The sequence below is a fragment of the Alosa sapidissima genome, chromosome 21 (assembly GCF_018492685.1).
Source record: "Alosa sapidissima isolate fAloSap1 chromosome 21, fAloSap1.pri, whole genome shotgun sequence".
NCBI classification, from domain to species: domain Eukaryota; kingdom Metazoa; phylum Chordata; class Actinopteri; order Clupeiformes; family Clupeidae; genus Alosa; species Alosa sapidissima.
In genome coordinates this window covers 1,661,588-1,681,587 of record NC_055977.1, presented here as the reverse complement: position 1 = coordinate 1,681,587, position 20,000 = coordinate 1,661,588, and the positions used below count along the sequence as shown (strand labels likewise).

General features: G+C 42.0%; 1 protein-coding gene across 4 annotated transcripts in view; it reads right to left on the bottom strand.

Moving 5' to 3' along the window:
• Positions 1-20,000, bottom strand: part of si:dkeyp-120h9.1 (uncharacterized protein LOC566469 homolog) — a 35,709-nt gene that overhangs the window by 2,732 nt on the left and 12,977 nt on the right. Inside the window, exons 3-9 of one of the 4 annotated variants that reach the window (XM_042075640.1) lie at positions 17,289-17,414; positions 16,816-16,960; positions 16,507-16,630; positions 14,201-14,304; positions 13,697-13,793; positions 13,150-13,299; positions 9,278-9,488 (exon numbers count right to left, since the gene is read on the bottom strand). In XM_042075640.1, the coding sequence (XP_041931574.1) occupies positions 9,278-9,488; positions 13,150-13,299; positions 13,697-13,793; positions 14,201-14,304; positions 16,507-16,630; positions 16,816-16,960; positions 17,289-17,414 (957 nt within the window). Of the gene's footprint in view, positions 1-9,277; positions 9,603-13,149; positions 13,300-13,696; positions 13,794-14,200; positions 14,305-16,506; positions 16,631-16,815; positions 16,961-17,288; positions 17,415-20,000 lie in introns of those variants that run through there. The other 3 variants (XM_042075641.1, XM_042075642.1, XM_042075643.1) reach the window with 3 other exon arrangements.

The following is a 20,000-nucleotide window of genomic DNA, read 5'->3' as shown; positions in this document are numbered from 1 at the left end:
CCATTTAGACCATATCCTAGAAAATTTGTCAGTCTGAATTTTGAGGGAGTAGGATAACTTTTTTATAGTATATATATATATCATGAACCACCTCTAACCATTCTCCTATTGTAGGAGATTCTTGTTTCAACCACCTTCTTGAGATTGTTTTTTTGCATGCAACCAGAAGTATAAGTAACAACTTCTTATCCCTGTAATCCCATGTATCAAATGAGATGTTTCCTAAATATAAAGTGTCAAATCTGCATGGGATATTTACTTTGAAGGTCGCTTCCAGCTGGAAGTGAATTTCCTGCCAGTATGCAGTTAGTACTGGACAATCCCAGAAAACATGAAAGTGATTGGCCTCATTTGTTCCACATGCCCCCCTCTGTGCTAGCTATTTGTGTTCGTTGTTGTAGTGGTGTTGTAAAAAATCTAGACAAATTCTTCCAGCTATATTCTCGCCATGTATTTGAACATGTTATTTCCCATTGTAGTATATATACATTTTCCCATTCTTCTACAGATATTGAAAAACTACCTTCCCTTTCCCATTTCTCTTTAATATATAGAGTATTATCAGGACTAACTTTGCGCAACCCGTGGTACAATCTAGATACAACCTTCTTGCATAATGATGAACTGGTTGCTCCTTTGAACACTTCAAAAATACCTGTCTCTTGCCCTTCTAACGCCCTAGTTATATTTTCCTGAAAGTGGTGTCTAACCTGGAGGTACCTATAGAAATCTTGGCGTTGTAGTCCATGCTCTTGCTGTAACAAATCAAAGCTCTTAAGTCTTCCTTCATTTACAAAGGTATGGTAATTGGTAAGGCCCACTTTGATCCAAGTCTGGAGTCCAGACTAATGGGAGAAAAATCGGTGTCAAATGCACACCATCTTAATATCTTTAGAGTATGTTCCAAATCGCAGAGTTGTATTGTCTTCTGCCATGTCTTCAATGTAGTTTTAATCCAGGGGTTGTTGTTTTCATCCATCATGTTGTTCATCAGTCTAACATCTGCCATTATCGCTGCCAAAGGAATCGGGTGGGTCATATTGCTCTCTATATCTTTCCATCTTGCGGAATATGATGGGTTGCACCCGCACACTAGAGGTCTTAATTGAGTTGCATGGTAATAGTCACGCAAGCAAGGAAGACCTAGTCCTCCACGATCTTTGTGTAATTGAAGGGTTTTATACCTAATCCTAGGTTTTTTGCCCTGCCACAGAAATCTTGATATCATTTTATCCCATTCCATAAACTGTTTAATGGGTATCTCTACTGGGAGACTCTGGAAGAGATATAATAATCTTGGTAGCACATTCATTCTTATAGATTCTACCCTGGAATTAAGACTTAAGAATGGAATGAGGCTCCATCTCTGTATATCAGACTTAATATTTGTGTTTAGCGGTCCATAGTTCAAGGTGGACAGTGTTGAAATATCATTTGGTAGATTGACACCAAGATATCGTATATGGTCTGCCTCCCATCTTAGTTGGTACTTCTCTACTAAGGAACTAGGTGGATCATAATTAAAAGTAAGCGAACATTCAGTTTATCCTGAAAGAGCGCCATATTTTTCTAAAGCAGTCATTAGCTTAGGGAATGTCAGAGTCGGCTGTGTTAGGTAGACTAAGACATCATCCGCGAATAGTGCTAGTTTATGTTTCTCAAAAATTATATTTATCCCTTTAATATCACAATTCTGTCGTATCCATTGACTCAGTGGTTCAAGAAAAGGGTGAGGCTGGACAACCCTGTCTTGTTCCACGTTCCAGGATGAATGCCTTTGAAAGGGCACCATTAACTTTAATCCTGGCAGAAGGACTATCATATAGAGCTTGGAATGTGTCAATGATCGATTTGTGAAAGCCAAATTTTGAAAGTACTTTATAAAGAAAAGCCCACCTGACAGAGTCAAATGCCTTTTCTGCATCTAAACTTACAAGCATCGCCTCTGTCTTTTTGTACAATGTGATTAATAATGTGGAGGGTTCTTCTCAAATTATCTTGTGTTTGCCTTTGTCTTATAAAACCAGTCTGGTCTGTATTCATTATTTTAGGTAAAAGCTTGTCTATTGTATGTGCTAGTATTGATGTAAATAATTTATAGTCTATATTTAGTACGCTAATAGGACAAAAACTTCCACAATCAAGTTTGTCTTTCCCTTCCTGGGTGGAATTTTGTTTTCTTTTAGGATCCAGTTATACGTCTGCAGTAATATTGGGAGTAACTGCACTCGCAGAGATTTGAGATTACTTAGGTCAAACAGAACTACCCAAGCCTTTTATTGGCCTGACTTTGCACTAGTATTTTATTGACTGTCTATGCACAATTTCAACCAAATTTTGCTGCTCTTATTTTTTTCATTATTATATGTGCCCTCTTATTTACTTATTTACTTACTTTTTTGTTTACTTGAATGTTATGTTTGTCTGTGGACTTAAATTGGTAAAATATGTCTTGTCTTCACCGTGGGATAGTGAGAAACGTAATTTCGATCTCTTTGTATGTCTGGAACATGTGAAGAAATTGACAATAAAGCTGACTTTGACTTTGACTTTGTACCACTCCGCAGTGAACCCCCGGTCCTGGTGACTTATTCGCTTTCAACCTAGAGATGGCTGCATTTAATTCCTCAGTTGTTATTTCTGATGCTAATTGTTCATTTTGTTATTTAGAAATAGAGGGTAAATCAAGTGAGTTCAAAAATGAGTCAGTGTGATGAGAATTGTCAATATATTGCTGAGAATAGAGCGTTTTGTAAAAATGTTCAAAGCTTTGTTGGATTTGTTCCAGTTTGTGTTAAATTATCCCAGATTCTGGGTTTCTGATTTTGAAAATTGTATTGTCTGCTTGCTGCTTTCTTAGTTTATATGCCAGAAGCTTAATTGCCTTTCCTCCAACCTCATAATAACGTTGTTTTAGAAATATATATTTCTTTTGTATTTCCTGTGTGCTCATTTCCTCTATCTCATTTCTTACTTCTTTTATTTCCTGTTTCACCCTTTCATCTAACGTATCACTGTGAACCCTTTGTAAATGCTTTAATTTGGTCTCAAGGTCTTGTAGCTTTTGTCTTCTAAGTTTTTTCATCAATGAGGTAGTGGCAATAATTTTACCCCTCATAACTGCTTTGAGTGTATCCCGAACCCCAACATTCTAAAGTTGCCTAGACAATGCCCAATGAACCCCAACATTCTAAAGTTGCCTAGACAATGCCCAATGAACCCCAACATTCATTCATTGGCAGTTGTTGGTGGCAGTCTTAAGGCCTACGCACACGGCCGGCGACGCCACGGCGATTTATGGCAGGCGACCGGCAAATGGAATAGAATCTATTGTAGTGAATGGTGCAACGCACACAGCAAGTGGAACGGCAGGGCGACCGTCGCCGTCGCTTAGTAAGTAATGCCCACTGTCGCTTAGTAAGTAATGCCCACTGTAGTATGTATGTAGTAAGTAATGCCCACTGTAGTATGTATGTAGTATGCATCTTTAAAAACACTGGATTGGGACAGCTCTGTTTGCTTAAGCTATTAAGCTGCTGTTGACTCGTCCCACACGATCACATCGCTCACTCTGTCCTGGTCCCGTCGGTGCGGTCAGGGAGTGTGAACTGTTACATAGTTTCTAGTTCAGAGAAACTTCTGGAATGTTGCTCTTGATTTCATGAGGTCAACTGTGGCGAGAGGTCAATCTTGTGTGTCAGTGGGGGAGACCACTCCACGGTAATACATTGTGTGTGTGTGTGTGTGTGTGTGTGCTGTGTCACTGGTCAGAGTCACTTCTATTTTGTCCATGTGTCTCTCTCACACACACAGGGGATGGATCGAAAAAGCATCCCGAGATTCTTTAGATTTTTATTAGAGAAGCTCACATGCATCTGTTGTTCTGTGTGTGTGTGTGTGTGTGTGTGTGTGTTAACTCTGTGGACATGTTTAGAGCAGACAGGAGTCATCCTCCCCTCTGTCCCTCCCCAGGGGTAAACTGATCTAGCAGGACTGTGGGCTGACATACACACACACACACACAAACTGCAGGTCTGGAACTAGAGGGGTGTGTGTGTGTGTGTCAATATGCAATAGCAGTCTTACATTTGTTTCAAAGTGCAAACTCCAGAGGAGGCTTTAAGGCATGCGTGTGTGTGTGTGCGTGTGTGTGTGTGTGTCTCAATGCGTGTATAAAAGTTAAACTCCTGTGTCTTATTTGTGTGAGCACACTCTGGTGTGTGTGTGTCCGTCCAAATATGGGAAGGTGTATGTGGAAAACTTAGACTGGCACGTCGAGCAGCATTTCTTGTGTGTGTATTTAGGTGTGTGTGTGTGTGTGTGTGTGTTAGAGTGTGGTCTTCCTCACTCACTACATTTATGATGAATGCTGGCCGTGAACGAGCCTGTCTGTGTGCCTCTCAGTCAGTGCTTGTCTGATGAGCGCTGGCAGTGACCAAGTGAGAGTGTGTGTGTGTGTGTGTTTGTTTACTGTATGTGTATTTGTGTGTGTGTGTGTCTCACCAAGCATGTGTCTGATGAATGCTGGCAGTGACCAAGTGAGTGTAAGTGAGTGTGAGTGTGTGCGTGTGTGTGGGTGTGTGTGTGTGTGTGTACCTGTGAGAGTGAGTGAGGGTGTGTGTGGGTTAGGGCTGGGCGATATGGCAGAAAACTATCACGATATAAGTATTTCATATCAGTCGATATTGATAATTATAGATTTTTTTTTTTTTTAAATCCATTTCAGATAAGGACCAGAAGGAAAAAAAAGTTCAATTTAAACACTTTTATTTTAAAAACGTAACCTTCCTCTGATTTTAATCACCTCATTTATCAATCAAAGCAAACAGGGAAAAGAAATAGCAACACAATCATGAAAAACACTCAAATAAATAAATGTGCACACAAGTCTGTGGTAGTGCCAAAAAGACATTTAGTTAACTATTAACACATTTTAATACAATATTAGTTAATAGATTTGTTAAAACATTAACATACAGATTTTATGCAAACAACTAATATTTAATTAATGATGAAAAAACTATTAACTTGTGCCAAATAGATATTTTAGTAACAATTAACAAATATTAACAAAGGCTTAGGTAATTACTAGTTTGCTATTTATTATGGCACCTTATTATAGAGTGTTACCCAACAATGCTAATGTTTTGAAATCAATTGCGAGTTTCACTGCCTTCACTCTTGAACACATAGACTATACAGTCTATGCTTGAACAAAACGAGTGAATGAATAAATAATATAAACTCAAAAACAACTTATTATAACTTATAATATGAAGGCCTATTCAAATCTATAGCCTACGTTCTTATATTAAAAGAGTTCACTCCAAATTATTGTCTAGGTGTAGGTGGTCATAAAATAAATTATAAACATAATAGCCTATTGTCTCCCATAAGTCCCAAAGTGTTTGAAATAAAATTATCTGAAATGCAATGGCTTTCAATTCAATTTATGCCTAGTATTTAATCTGTGTAGCACACAGTTGATTTGACATTTATGAACAATCGTCGACACATGAAGCAGTTTTAATTATTAGCTGCCTAGGCTACAGAATAATTATCCTTTAGCTTGCATCAGATATAATATAGCCCACTGGCAAAGCTGTCACTGAACAGCCTACCAAATGTGCATGACCCTTTATCAGCAGTAGACATATGTCTTTCATCAAAGATTATAACTAAAAATGCCATTATCAAGGTGATAAACAATGTAGCCTTTATCTTTCGTATGGGAAGCGAACCTGCGAACACGCAAGAAAGTAATTCCTTTCCTATGCCGTCTCGCTGCACGTTACACCACCACCGAACGTAAGTGACGCAGAGTAGCACGATTCCTAGAACCACACGCATGTGAAGTTAAAACATTTTTAATCGTATAATCTTCATACATTCTTTGGAGCTAGTGAATGTGTAAATCCATGCTTGGTGCATTGTCGGAAAAAACATTTCTATAGGCCTACTTCTATTTTTTAAGTTGTAGGCTACAGGTGACGAGAGCACAGGTTGACGGAACCATCTTTTTGGACTCGTTTTCCGACTGATTGGTTTTTTTTGCAACACAGCTTAATTTAGCTTGAAAGTTAACCTGATACGGAGCAGGTTAGTTCTGTGGCATAAATTCCCATGGTTACTAAGCTGGGATTCACGTTAGCCTCATTAATGGAACGGAATTCTCACTAAAATTAGCGAGACTTATCGAAATAAGCCAGGTTTGGCCTTTAGCGAGGTTGATGGAATACCACCCAGGTGTCTGATGAACGCTGTGAGTGAGTCTCTTTCATCCAGCGAGTGCTGGCCATGTGTGTGTGTGTGTGACGATTCGATTTGTCCTATTCAGCACTGGTGCTCCCCAAGGCTGTGTTTTGAGTCCACTGCTGTACAACATCTACACACATGACTGCAAAGCCAACAGTAGTCATACCTCCATCATCAAGTTTGCAGATGACACAGTGATCTTGGGCCTGATTAGTAACAACAATGAACAGTTCTACTTGGATCAGGTTGATGAGGTGGCACAGTGGTGTCAATCTAACAGCTTGACACTGAATATCAATAAAACCAAGGAAATGGTAGTGGATTACAGAAGGCAGCAGCAGAACTACAGTTACACCCCACTAATGATCAGCGGGCAACCTGTAGAGAGAGTCACAAGTTTTAAATACCTTGGTGTCCACATTACTGAAGACTTAACATGGACTGTTAACACTCAATATGTTCTGAAGAAGTCCAGACAACGACTCTACTTCCTTCGTCAGCTAAGGAAATTCAAAGTTTCTACATCCATCATGAAGGCCTTTTACACTTCAGCGGTTGAGAGTGTTCTAACTGGTAGCATCATCACCTGGTATGGGAACTCCACAGTTAGAGATTGTAGTACTCTGCAGAGAGTAGTGCGCTCAGCTGAACGTACTATAAGAACTCAACTCCCTGCTCTACAAGATATCTATTCCAGAAGAGTACTCCTAAGAGCCCAAAAGATTCTGAAGGACTCTTCTCATCCTAACAATGGATTATTCCTACCGCTGAAATCAAGAAGACGCCTATGTAGTCACAAAGCCAGAACTGAGAGACTCAGGAGAAGTTTTTATCCCCAGGCCATCCGAACTCTGAACTCACACTATACTGACTTTGCACACATTCACTCCTCAGCACTCTCAAACATTTCCCAACTCTGAACTCACACTATACTGACTTTGCACTCATTCACTCCTCAGCACTCATGACCCCCCCCCCACACACACACACACACCCACACACACCTACAAGACTTTTAGCACTTTTACACTTTTACATCCCTCTCCCTATGCTACAGACCTTTTATTTATTTTCTTATTTCATCACACGTCAAAACACACACACACACACACACACACACACACACACACACATATCTGACTTTCTCCAACTTTTGCACACTTTTTATTGATTATTTTTGATTTCTCCCCCATCTACCCATGTCCTTGATTGCCTAGCCTTTCTTCCCCCCCACCCCCCACCCCACCCCACCCCACCCCCATCCCCAACACACACACTTACATCATCACTGTCATCACTTCACATACATACAGCACTCCTCTACATACTTGCTGCACACTGCCCCCCCCCCCCCCCCCCCCCCCCACATACACAGCACATTGTCTTCAGGATCTTCTCCAACACACATCCTCTACATACTTACAGCACACTACACACACACTACACACACACACACACAGTCACTGCTCCACTCCCGCCCACACACACATCTTCACTGTCATCACTCACATACATTACATACAGTACTCTGCTTGCAATAGTAAGTCCCTGACCCCCCCCCCCCCCCCCCCCCCAACACACACACTTACATCATCACTGTCATCACTTCACATACATACATACAGCACACTGCTTGCTACAGTAAGCCTCCTCTACATACTTGCTGCACACTGCCCCCCCCCCCCACATACACAGCACATTGTCTTCAGGATCTTCTCCAACACACATCCTCTACATACTTACAGCACACTGCCCCCACCTACACACTACACACACACACACAGTCACTGCTCCACTCCCCTCCCGCCCACACACACATCTTCACTGTCATCACTCACATACATTACATACAGTACTCTGCTTGCAATAGTAAGTCCCTGCCCCCCCCCCCCCCCCCCCCCTCCCCCCCTACATACACAGCACATTATTTCATCAGGAAGCTTCTCCAACACACATCCCCAACATACTTACAGCACACTGCCCCCCCCCAATACACAGCACATTGTCTCATGAGGAAGCTTCTCCAACACACATATTGCACACTGCCCTCTCCCCACATACACAGCACACTATCCCATCTCCCCTGTCATCCCCCCAACACACACACCAAGACCCCTGGCAGTTGGGTTAGCCCCTTGAGCCGTGGATCTGCCCAAGGTTTCTTCCTTGGTAAGGGAGTTTTTCCTTGCCCCTGTTGCTCTTGGGTGCTCCTTGTTGGTGCCCCCCCCCCCCATTCCAATCCTCCCCCACCTTTCTTATGCAGCCCTTGCCACTTAATCTACTAAACCCCTCTTCTACTGTACTTTTTACCCCCCCCATTAATGCACAAATAGGCTGACACCAGACATAATTTCACTGCATTTCTTACTTCCAGTAACTATATGCATGTGACAATAAACTTCCTTGTATCCTTGTATCCTTGTATTCTGTTTCGGGGGGCTTTTATTTTGAAACCGTTCCTACCGCGAGGTTGTAAACAGAACAAAACAGAACAAACATTAAACAGAGGCGTAAACATAGAGAAATGAAATGGCACAGAATGATAATTTGATTGCTTCAGCACTCTCCGAAGAGACCCAAGGTTAGTGTTCATTGAATATGCACTTATCAATGTGCATTGTATGCCTAAAGTAATTTGGAATGAGTGAATGAAGGACAAAATAGGCTAGGCCACTTCCACACCGGCAATTTCAGAGTAGCAAGGGTGCCTTCGGGCGGTTGATGTGTATTTTTTAACTGGCTGCAGTTCAACATGTGTGTGTGCGTTTTTTTTTTTTACTGGCCGCAGTTCAACACGTGTGTGCGTGTGTGTTTTTTAACTGGAGTTCAACACGTGTGTGTGTGTGTGTGTGTGTGTTTTTGCGTCTTGGCATAATAGTAGTACATGTTGTACGTGACATTGGGGGTGTGGCGAAATCGTTGATTCTACCTTTAAGTTTGAAGTTTGAGAACGAGATGTCATTTCGATCGATTTCGTGACACCCTTAGTGTGTGTGTGTGTGTGTGTGTGTGTGTGTCTCACCCAGCATGTGCTTGATGAAGGCCGGCCGTGAGCTGGGCGGCAGATGGACGAACAGGAAGTAGAAGGGGACCCCGGAGACGGCCACGGCGATGCCCACCAGGGAGTTGATGGTGTCGCTGTAGAGCGGAACCACCACCAAGAACACCGTGCACAGACAATACACCACCGGGAAGAACAGGGACAGCTGCAGACACACACACACACAAACACACTATTACACACACACTACACACACCAGGAACACCGTGCACAGACAATACACCACCGGGAAGAACAGGGACAGCTGCAGAGAGAACACACTGTTACACCACACACACTACACACACTCTTACACTACACACACTACACACTAGGGCTGCAGCTATCGATTCTTTTTGTAATCGATTAATCTAGCACTTTATCGATCGATTAATCGATTAATCGGATACATTTATTTTGCATTTTTAAACAACCAAAACAAATAATGCATAACGAAAATGACATGACTGTAAAATAATCAAGCAATTGGCACAGAGGTATTTATTCTAACTCCAACATTAGTCAAGTCAAGTCATATTTATTTATATAGCACACTTAAACACAATGTTATTGACCCAAGGTGCTCAGAAATAAAATAAACAGTAATAAAAACAAAAATAAAGACATAAATGACAAAAAATAAAAATAAATAAATGAAAATACTAAATAATAATAACAATAATAATAATAAACAGATTATGATTGTAGATAAAAATAAACATATGGTTACTGAAACTACTACTACTATAGGCCTAGAGAAAGATGTACAGTAAAGTTAGATGCCAGTTAATATAATGCAGAAAAGAAATAGAATAGATTAAATAAATAAAAAAATAAAATTAAAATAAACAACCAAACAAGGGGAGAAATGAATGGACATTATAGGCCATTAATTAGGCTACAAAACTATTGCAATTTACTCATTTAGTGTTTTTAAGTGCCAGTGCCAACTAGTGCTGGGCGGTATACCGGTTCACACCGTATACCGGTGTATATTTTCATTATGATATGAATTGTTCATATACCGCCATACCGGTGTATTTGATTACACAACGTTTGGAACGCTGCGCCGTGTGACTGTGTTTCATACGGGCCTTTTTTCACACGCACGCATGGTGCGACTGCCAGACATAGTGAGGGTAAACACAAACCCCTGAAGTATGACCCTTAAGGCTTAATTTCTCCTTAGGTAAGGGGTTTATTTAAGGGTGTTGCACAGAATACCTTAAATTGTTTCTTTAGTTAAGGGATATTGCATTGAAAGGGATTTACGGTCACGAAAATTCTATTGAGATTGTTCAACAGTTGTAACTAGCTGGCTAGTAGGCTACTGTAGGTGATGTCGTTAGTTAGCAACCCACCGAACACAGTGAAGTTTAATGATCTTATCATTCATCTCACCTTAAGAATATTCGCTGAAATTATCCATGTAGCAAGTAAAGCATGTTATAGACATGAACTAAGCAATACTAGCTGGCTAGTTAGAAATGATCCTGACTGTCATCAGTGCCCCAAAACGAACTTTTTTGTTTGCCTAGCGAACCAAACCGAAGCTCATGGCAGGCTAACAAGATCCACATCCACATGAAGTTAACGTTAGCCTACCACTAACGTCATGTAAACCACACAATAACAATAAGGCATGTTTCTGATAGGCCTATTTGACAGAGTAAGCATATTTTATAAGAGATTTTTAATTGTATAATTTTCAAAAAAGTATAATTATTGCAAGTTGCACTACTTTTTGTATTGGTTTTACACAAGATGTTTGTGAAATTTGCACAGTAAAAGTTCGGTATTTTGTCTTTGCATTCTGATTAGATTCTTCATTAGAATCATGAGTGGCTCTTTGTAAACAGCATCATTTTCTGGGGCCATGCAAAACTGCATTACCACTAGTGTGGAGTTATTCTACATCATGACAGTAAAATAGAGCATCCTTAGTCAATGTACTGCAGCAATTCCTCTCTCAACCTGTAGAAAATGCTGAACATCTGATTATGCATGGAAAAAAAAATACCGTCATATACCGTGAAACCGTAAGAATTTTGAAAAATACCGTGATATACATTTACCGCCCAGCACTAGTGCCAACAATTAAATAATGTTCAAAATGCTCTCTGTAAAATTGCAGCCTCTTGTGCATGACTTAGCTGAGCGAACAAAGCTGCCCATACTATGTTGTGAAGTGCTGGGAGGGAGAAGAGGGAAAGCAATTTAATGTATTAATATGCACAACAAGTTTCATGCTGTAATCTAGACCTGACATCAAAGTAAATATCTGTTTTATGTACATTTCTACACCTGCAGCATTTACCATTAGGCTACTAACAAATAATTTTACCATTAGGCTACTAAAAAATAGCCTACCATTAGGCTACTAAAAAATTATTTCTGGGGTAAGCCTATTTTGCTATGGTAACTTAGCAACCTGTGTGTGTGTGTGTGTGTGTGTGTGTGTGTGTGTGTGTGTGTGCGCGTGCGGTGCGTGAGGGAAGATGAGGGTGCATGCATGTGTGTATAAGGGGTTCTTTTTTAGGCATACTGTCTTGCAATTGAACGTGAATAAGTTTACTTAAAAACATCAAAGCTAAACATTATATCACGACATCGCTACAAATACAGTATGTGATTAAAATCAACCAACATCAATGTAGGCTATAGGCTACGTAGATAGATGATAGATAGGCTAGATAGATTGATAAATAGCCTACTTTATTGACGCTTGGTGAAACAGCATGTGGTGGATGTTTTCGGTTCAGATGCTTGTTCTTTTCCTTTTTGAGTATGTAATGATCCCAAAACTTTACTTGAAAACTTTAGACATTCTCTGCCATTTATGGACATCTTGACTCCGCCATCGCGCAAGCTAAATTCAGAATGTATCACGATTCACGCGCTAGTGGTGTGCTTCCTAAACAACGGTCCATGTGGAACAATCAGATCCCTGCGCGTATAGTGCGCGTCATAGGAATTTAACGAGGCTTCGAGGCAGGGTTTTTGCCTCAAGTAATTTTTGTAATCGAGTTATTCAAGTAACCCGATGAATCGTTTCAGCCCTACTACACACACTATTGCACTACACACACTACTATTAATGACCATATTAATCATAATGATCATAATAATAATTTATTAATGATCATAATAATCATACAAATATATGAATAACCATAATAATCTATTAATGGCCATAATAAGCATAATAATATATTGATAATCATAATAATCTATTAATGAACATAATCTATAAATAATCTATGAATGGTCATAATAATATTTTAATAATCTATTAATGATCATAATAAGCATAATAATATATTTATTAAATAATTCATACTGAACTAAACACTTAAGGTGATGATAACATGGGGCTGCTGCCATTTCCATGGGTTCTGATTGGAAGATCAATTGCCTACTGATGATGAAAAACGCCCAATGGGACTGTGCCTGAACATTACCCAGCAACACTACCCAGCAATACTAAACAACACTCAGCAACATTACCCAGCAATACTGAACAACACTCAGCAACATTACCCAGCAATACTAAACAATACTCAGCAATATTACCCAGCAATACTGAACAATACTCAGCAACATTACCCAGCAACATTACCCAGCAATACTGAACAACACTCAGCAACATTACCCAGCAACACTACCCAGCAACACTACCCAGCAATACTGAACAACACTCAGCAACATTACCGAGCAATGCTGAACAATACGTGTGTGTGTGTGTGTGCGCGCGTGCATGTGGAGTGTGCGCGTGCGTGTGTGTGTGTGTGTGTGTTTGTGTGGTGTGTGTGTGTGTTTGTGTGGTGTGTGTGTGTGTGTGGTGTGGTCATCACCTTGACTGGGCGAGGCATGTCGGGCCGCTTAATGCGCATGTAGATCTGGCTGGCGATGGAGAGGCCGAGGAAGAGCCAGTAGTTAAAGCTGAAGTAGTTAATCAGCCGGAACACATCCTGCACACACAGGAACACCAGCGCCATGCCTCCCTACACACACACACACACACACACACCATCATCATTAATCCTGCACACACAGGCAGATTAGGGCCATGCCTCCCTGAAACACACACACACACACACACACACACACACACACACACCATCATCATTAATCAGCCTAAACACATCCTGCACACACAGGCAGATTAGGGCCATGCCTCCCTGAACACACACACACACACACACACACACACACACACACACGCACACACGCACACACACACGCGCACACACCATCATCATGACAAATCTACACACACACACACACACACACAGCAATCATCCTGATGCCAAATCCAAAGCCTAGTTGCTCTGCGTGAGCTAGAGGCAGGTGCAGAGCTCTGTAGTTGAGCTCCAGCACAGCACCCCCTGCAGGACTCACGTTGAACAGCAGGGCAGGGATGGGCGTGTAGCGCTCCACGTGGATCATGCACAGCACGTTGGGCAGGTGACCCTCCCGAGAACCCACGAAGAACAATCTGGAACACACACAGGGGTCACTAGAACAGACAGAATGATCTGGATTCTAGAACACACACAGAGGTTACCACAGGAGATGGAACAATCTAGAACACACACACAGGGGTCACTAGGATAGAATGATCTGGATTCTAGAACACACATACACTGTAGAGGTTACCACAGGAGATGGAACACATACAGCGGTTATGATAGGACATGGAACAATCTGAATTCTAGAACACACACAGATGGAACAATCTAGAAAACACACATCCAAGTAACACATGTAACCTTAGTTCTCTGCGAGAGAACAAGAGGTGCTAACCAATGAGAAGGTTCCCCAAAGAGGGAACCCACTCTGGAATACGGATTACGCTACAGAGAAGAGTCTGCAGGAAACACACACACACACACACACACTTACCTGGAGGCAGCAATGATGGAGGAGTTGAGACCTCCGTAGCAGGAGATGGCCACTGACAGAGGAATCAGCCAACGAGCCCAGCCCAGCACCTCATCAGCAAACGTCTACACACACACACACACAAAGAAAGACACACACACACACACACACACAAAGAAAGACACACACACATATACACACACGCAAAAAATCAGTAATACATTCAACTCAATTTAACTATCCTAGCACATCCACAAACATAAACACAAAGCACACACACATACTGTACCTCATAATTTAGATGCACTCTCATTATAAAGCTAATATCTGAAGCTCAATTTTGCAGACAGATCTGGGACATTGATCATTCTGTAATTGATTACATACACACACACACACACACACTCTCTCCTTCACATACACACACACTCTCTCCTTCACACACACACACACACACTAAAAGTCTCATATTCACAGGTCTATATCTGAGCACTGGGCCATAGCTGTTCATGCGGTCATGAATAACGTGCAGGTAACATACGGTCATGAATAACGTGCAGGTATCATACGGTCATGAATAACATGCAGGTAACATACGGTCATGAATAACGTGCAGGTAACATACGGTCATGAATAACATGCAGGTAACATACGGTCATGAATAACGTCATGAATAACGTGCAGGTATCATACGGTCATGAATAACGTGCAGGTAACATACGGTCATGAATAACGTGCAGGTGTAACTGTGATGACCAATGTGATGATAGTGGAGATGCATCGATACTCCAAACCTATTGTTTAGATCAGATCTCCATTTCTATTGTTTAGATCAGATCTCCATTTCTATTGTTTAGATTAGATCTCAATTTCTGTTGTTTAGATCAGATCTCCAGGCTACGGAACCACCACAGTGTTTCCCACAGAATTGGATTCAATTTGTGGCGGTAACTGACTTGGACGGGGGGGGGGGGGGGGGGGAGTAGGGTATTAAGATCGTCCTGGTGGTGTATAGGTCTAATTGAGTGCCTGTCACTTTAAGACGTTTGAGGGAACCCTTGCAATTGTAACACAGTTGAAAGGCTGCTGATGTGTGGATGCAATTCATAACATTTTCTACATGGATAAAATAAAGGTTCGTACTTCTTCTTTGGAAAACACTATTCCATTTACATCGAGATTTTGCAAACATTCATTGTTAGAGTCAATAAAATGAGCCCTTCAACGAAATTGACAAGCAGCTGTAAGTAGGCTAAGCATGCTAAATTCGACATCCAAACAGTACTCTAACGTTAGCTTTGAGATACTGCTTGATTTCATAACTTAACTTAGTTTAGTCTCTTCAATGTAGCCTACTATGTTGTGATAAGACCTTAGCAGAGTTCACTTCAATGCAGCAGTTTTGAACAAATTTGCGCAGCATGGTCACGATGCTAAGCGGATTTAATAGCAATTTAGCCAGACGTCTTCTATGCAATGCTTCTATGTGGCAACAACAATCCTTCAACAATCGTGAATAATTTGTTAAATGCACATGCAGAGGAGGAGCAGCGGGCTCGTTACGAGAGAGAGCGGGCGGGGCGAGGAAAGGCTGTGTGAGTAAAATGTGCAGCTCAATGAAATTATTTTATCTTATCTTTAATTTAAATAGTAGGCCTACAACATAGAACATCAATGTGTGGTGGCCGGTTTTGATTTCGTGGTGCCCAGCCACAGATTAGTCAACGTATGGAAAACACTGAAGGTGTAAAATTAAAAATATCTAGCAGCACACGTTATGCTTGATGAATCGACGCTCATATTTTGCGTCGACGTCATCGATTACGTCGACGCGTTGTCCCAGCCCTAACCGCCACCATTTTAAAAGTATTGATTGAGCACCGGTATCGGATAAAATCCAAACGATACCCAACAACCTGACAACTGACAAACACACTGGCCTTAGAGACACACTAAATGGATGATATTACTAATACAGTGGATGATATTACTAATACAAATGTATTAGTGTGTGTGTGTGTGTGTGTGTGTGTGTGTGTGTGTGTGTGTGTGTGTGTGTGTGTACTGGATTTCAGGAAACAGATAACAGCATGTGTTCGGGAAGGAAGATATCTGCCAGTCTGGCAGATTGACCCATTCTGATGAGTCACACACACACACACACAGCTCTAATTACAGCCATCACGGTGCCAGACTTTCCCTGCTCCTCGTCACCATGGTAACCACATCACTGACCTCCTGCTCCACTTCCCCATTACTCCTGCTCTACCCCACATACTCCGGTTCCTGCGTCACCATGGCGACCGCCTCTATGCAGCATCACTCACCACGGCAACGGCCTCGCTGCCCAGCACCATGTCCATGTTCATGACTGTGTAGTAAGCCACGTTGGTCAGGATGTAGATCACCGTGACGATGGGCATGGAGATGGCGATGGCCAGGGGCAGATTCCTGCAGCAGGGACGAGTCACACACACACACCTTGAAGTATACTGCATATTTGTGTGAATAACAGAGAGATTGTGTGTGCATGAGAACAGCGGGCCTAAAGAGGAGTCAGAGCTTCAGGAACTCTCTCTCTCTCTCTCTATCCCTTGCTCTCTCTATCCCTCTCTATCTCTCTCTCTCTCTCTCACCTCTCTGGGTCCTTGATCTCCTCGGTGATGAAGTTGAGTGTGTCCCAGCCGGAGTACGAGTACAGTGCAGAGTAGAGAGCCAGTGCCATGTCCCCTGGGTTCAGCTTGGAGCCCTCGAACGACTTCTCAAAGTTCTGCGTCTGGCCTGCAACACACACACACGCACACACACATATTAGATCCCCTCGAACGACTTCTCAAAGTTCCGCGTCTGGCCTGCAACACATACACACACACATATTTTAGATCCCCTTAAACGACTTCTCAAAGTTCTGTGTCTGGCCTGCAACACACACACACACACACCATTGAGTCCTAAAACCACACCAACATTCCGGTGATGATGTGGCTTTACCCTGTGTTTGACTGGTGTGTGTGTGTGTGTGTGTGTGTGTGTGTGTGTGTGTTCTTACCCTGTGTTTGACTGGAGCGTGTGTGTGTGTGTGTGTGTGTGTGTGTGTGTGTGCGCTTACCCTGTGCCAGTTTAACCAGCCCGACGATGATGATGACGATTAAGGCCAGGACCTTGGCTACCGTGGAGGCCACCTGCAGGATGGCTCCCCATTTGACCTTCATGCAGTTCACGAAGGTCAGGAGAGCTGAAGGAGAAAGAGGAGCGGAATAATCCAGATTATAATCCAGACATCACAACTCTCAGATTATAATCCAAACATCACAACTCTCAGTCAGTCATGGATAGGGCTGTAACGATATGCGTATCGAAACCGAAATGGCAACACTCATATCCACAAACCTGTGTTGTGGCCACTGAGACTGAGCAGAGACCTCAATGACTTCCTGTGACTGAGACGGAGAGAGAGAGGGAGGGAGAAGGGGAGAGAGAGAGGAGGGAGAGAGATGTCAGACAGAAGAGAAGAGAAGAGAAGAGACATCTACCAACTACACAGCCCCTTTCTGGGGCTTCGGTGGCCTAGCAGGCAATTTCCACATACAGTAACAACAACAACAATCCTCTTTCCATGGGTAGGAAACACCTGCCACAGAGCAACACACACACACACACACACACACACACACACACACACACACACCAGGTGTTTACACCCCCCGCCCCAAGCTGTGTAATAAACTCAGGCCAATCCCCTGGAGGAAGTTCAGAGAGTCGGACCGAGGCAAATATACTTCTCCTAAAGTCCACTGTTATGTCATCTCCACAGTCCTCTTGGGTTTAAGCTCCTGGTGGTTCTGACTGCACCACTGGACTAGCTGTTCCACCTCCTGCCTGTATGCAGACTCATCACCATCCTGGATCAAACCGATGCAAACAAGCTAGTGGCAGAACAGCAGCTGTTCACCTCGCTCAAACCTGCATAATCCGTGCCCTCCAAATGACCTCTGTGCTGGAGCCGTTGCGCTCCTCTGCACCTGAGCCTGCACACCTGTGCACACCTGTGCACCTGACACAGCCGCCCTTTGGCTGCTAGGGCACACCAGGTGAGCGGCAGTTCATTTCCGTGAACGTTTGCAAACACTCGCAAACCGTTTGAGGAAGTAGTTACCTGTTGTTGGGAGTTGGGCAGAGGGTTACCATGGAGATGGAATGTTTACACAAAATCGTTCAAATCTGTTCAGATAAACATGTTTGCTGTGAACTTTGGCCTCATTTTAAGGACTCACACTTCAGGTTAGCAGCAGCTCATTAACATCTGAATCCCACAGGACACAAGTCATCAGGGATCAGGGATCAGAGATCAGGGGCCTCATTACAGAAAATGATTCGTCCCATCTTCCTATTACACTAAGCAGTTCCTAAACTCAAGGCGGTGTCCTGTCTTCTCAGACCCCCCTATCTTATCTTATCTTAAGAAATCCTAACTGTAACTGTCAATTAGATTTTTAAATCGGCAATCGTCCTGTCATGCCTGTTTCTATGATTAGAATGTATACACGACTGCCTGTATCTATGATTAGATTTTATACACGACTGCCTGTATCTATTAGGGCTCTAACGATACAAACCGAATCGTGAGGTTGGTGTATCATGATTTTTGACCCACGGTTCGATATGAATCTCGATTTTTCTTTTTTTTTGGGGGGGGTAGACATTTTATTAAATAACATTTCAATAGCCTCCCTTAGAACACCAGAGGATTACAATATAATATATCTATTATTTTAAATCCTGATATAAAAATATTTTTCTGAATGACTGATATTTATGACAGCACACTTTATGCAGATTAGCCTATAGCCTAGGCCTGCTATTTTTTATTACAACTCTACCTCTTTAATTCAGCTGTCTGGTTGAAGCCTGGAAATATTGTAAACAAAGTAGCATAGTTGGCTAGCTTAGCCCATCATAGTCTACTGATTGGACTGTTCAGTTTTCCCATGTGTGTTTAAGTTTCAAGGTAATACTTGTTCTCCTTAGGACAGGCCCTTTTGGGAAACGTTGGTATTGAGATGATCAGTCAACTTCAATGCAAGAGTTTTAAACAAATATGTGCAGCATGCTAATGATGCTAAGCGGATTTAATAGTAATTTAGCTAGTCGTCTTCTATGCATCCTTGCTTTCACGATTGTAAATGTTTTATTTAAGTCGCGCGTGTTCATTGAGCAGGAGAGGGAGGGAGAGTGAGAGGGAGCGCGAGAGAGAGGGGGCAAGGAGAGGGGGTTTACTTCTATACTGTTTGGTAAAGTTGCACACATAGTCTACAATGAAAGCAAGGAGAGGTATGAAATTATTATTTATTTATTTGTTTTTGGACAACGTAGGCTACCGATAAGTAAAGCGGGAAATGTGGGTTGCTTTTGCGGCCGCGTAAGATGCAAAGCACTGCGTGAAACACTAGAAAGGGTGTGTTCTGCCTTTTCACACCACGACACAGTATCGTGGATATGAATGTCGCAATTTCGGTTTCGAATCGTATATCGTCACAGCCCTAGTATCTATGACTAGAATGTATACACGACTGCCTGTATCTATGATTAGAATGTCAGGCTGCAAAGACAGTGTTCCAAAGAATCTTTGACAGTTGGTTGTTCAGGATAGACAAAAGATAATATCAGAGAGACAAACGATAATATCAGAGAGAAGGAACAATATAAAAAACAGGAAGCAAGAGAGTGTCAATATTGATAATGAAAAATTAAATTAAAAATACATTAATTAATAATATTTTCTTATGCTTTATGGTGTCCTTAACAGTCATGCTCCTCATCT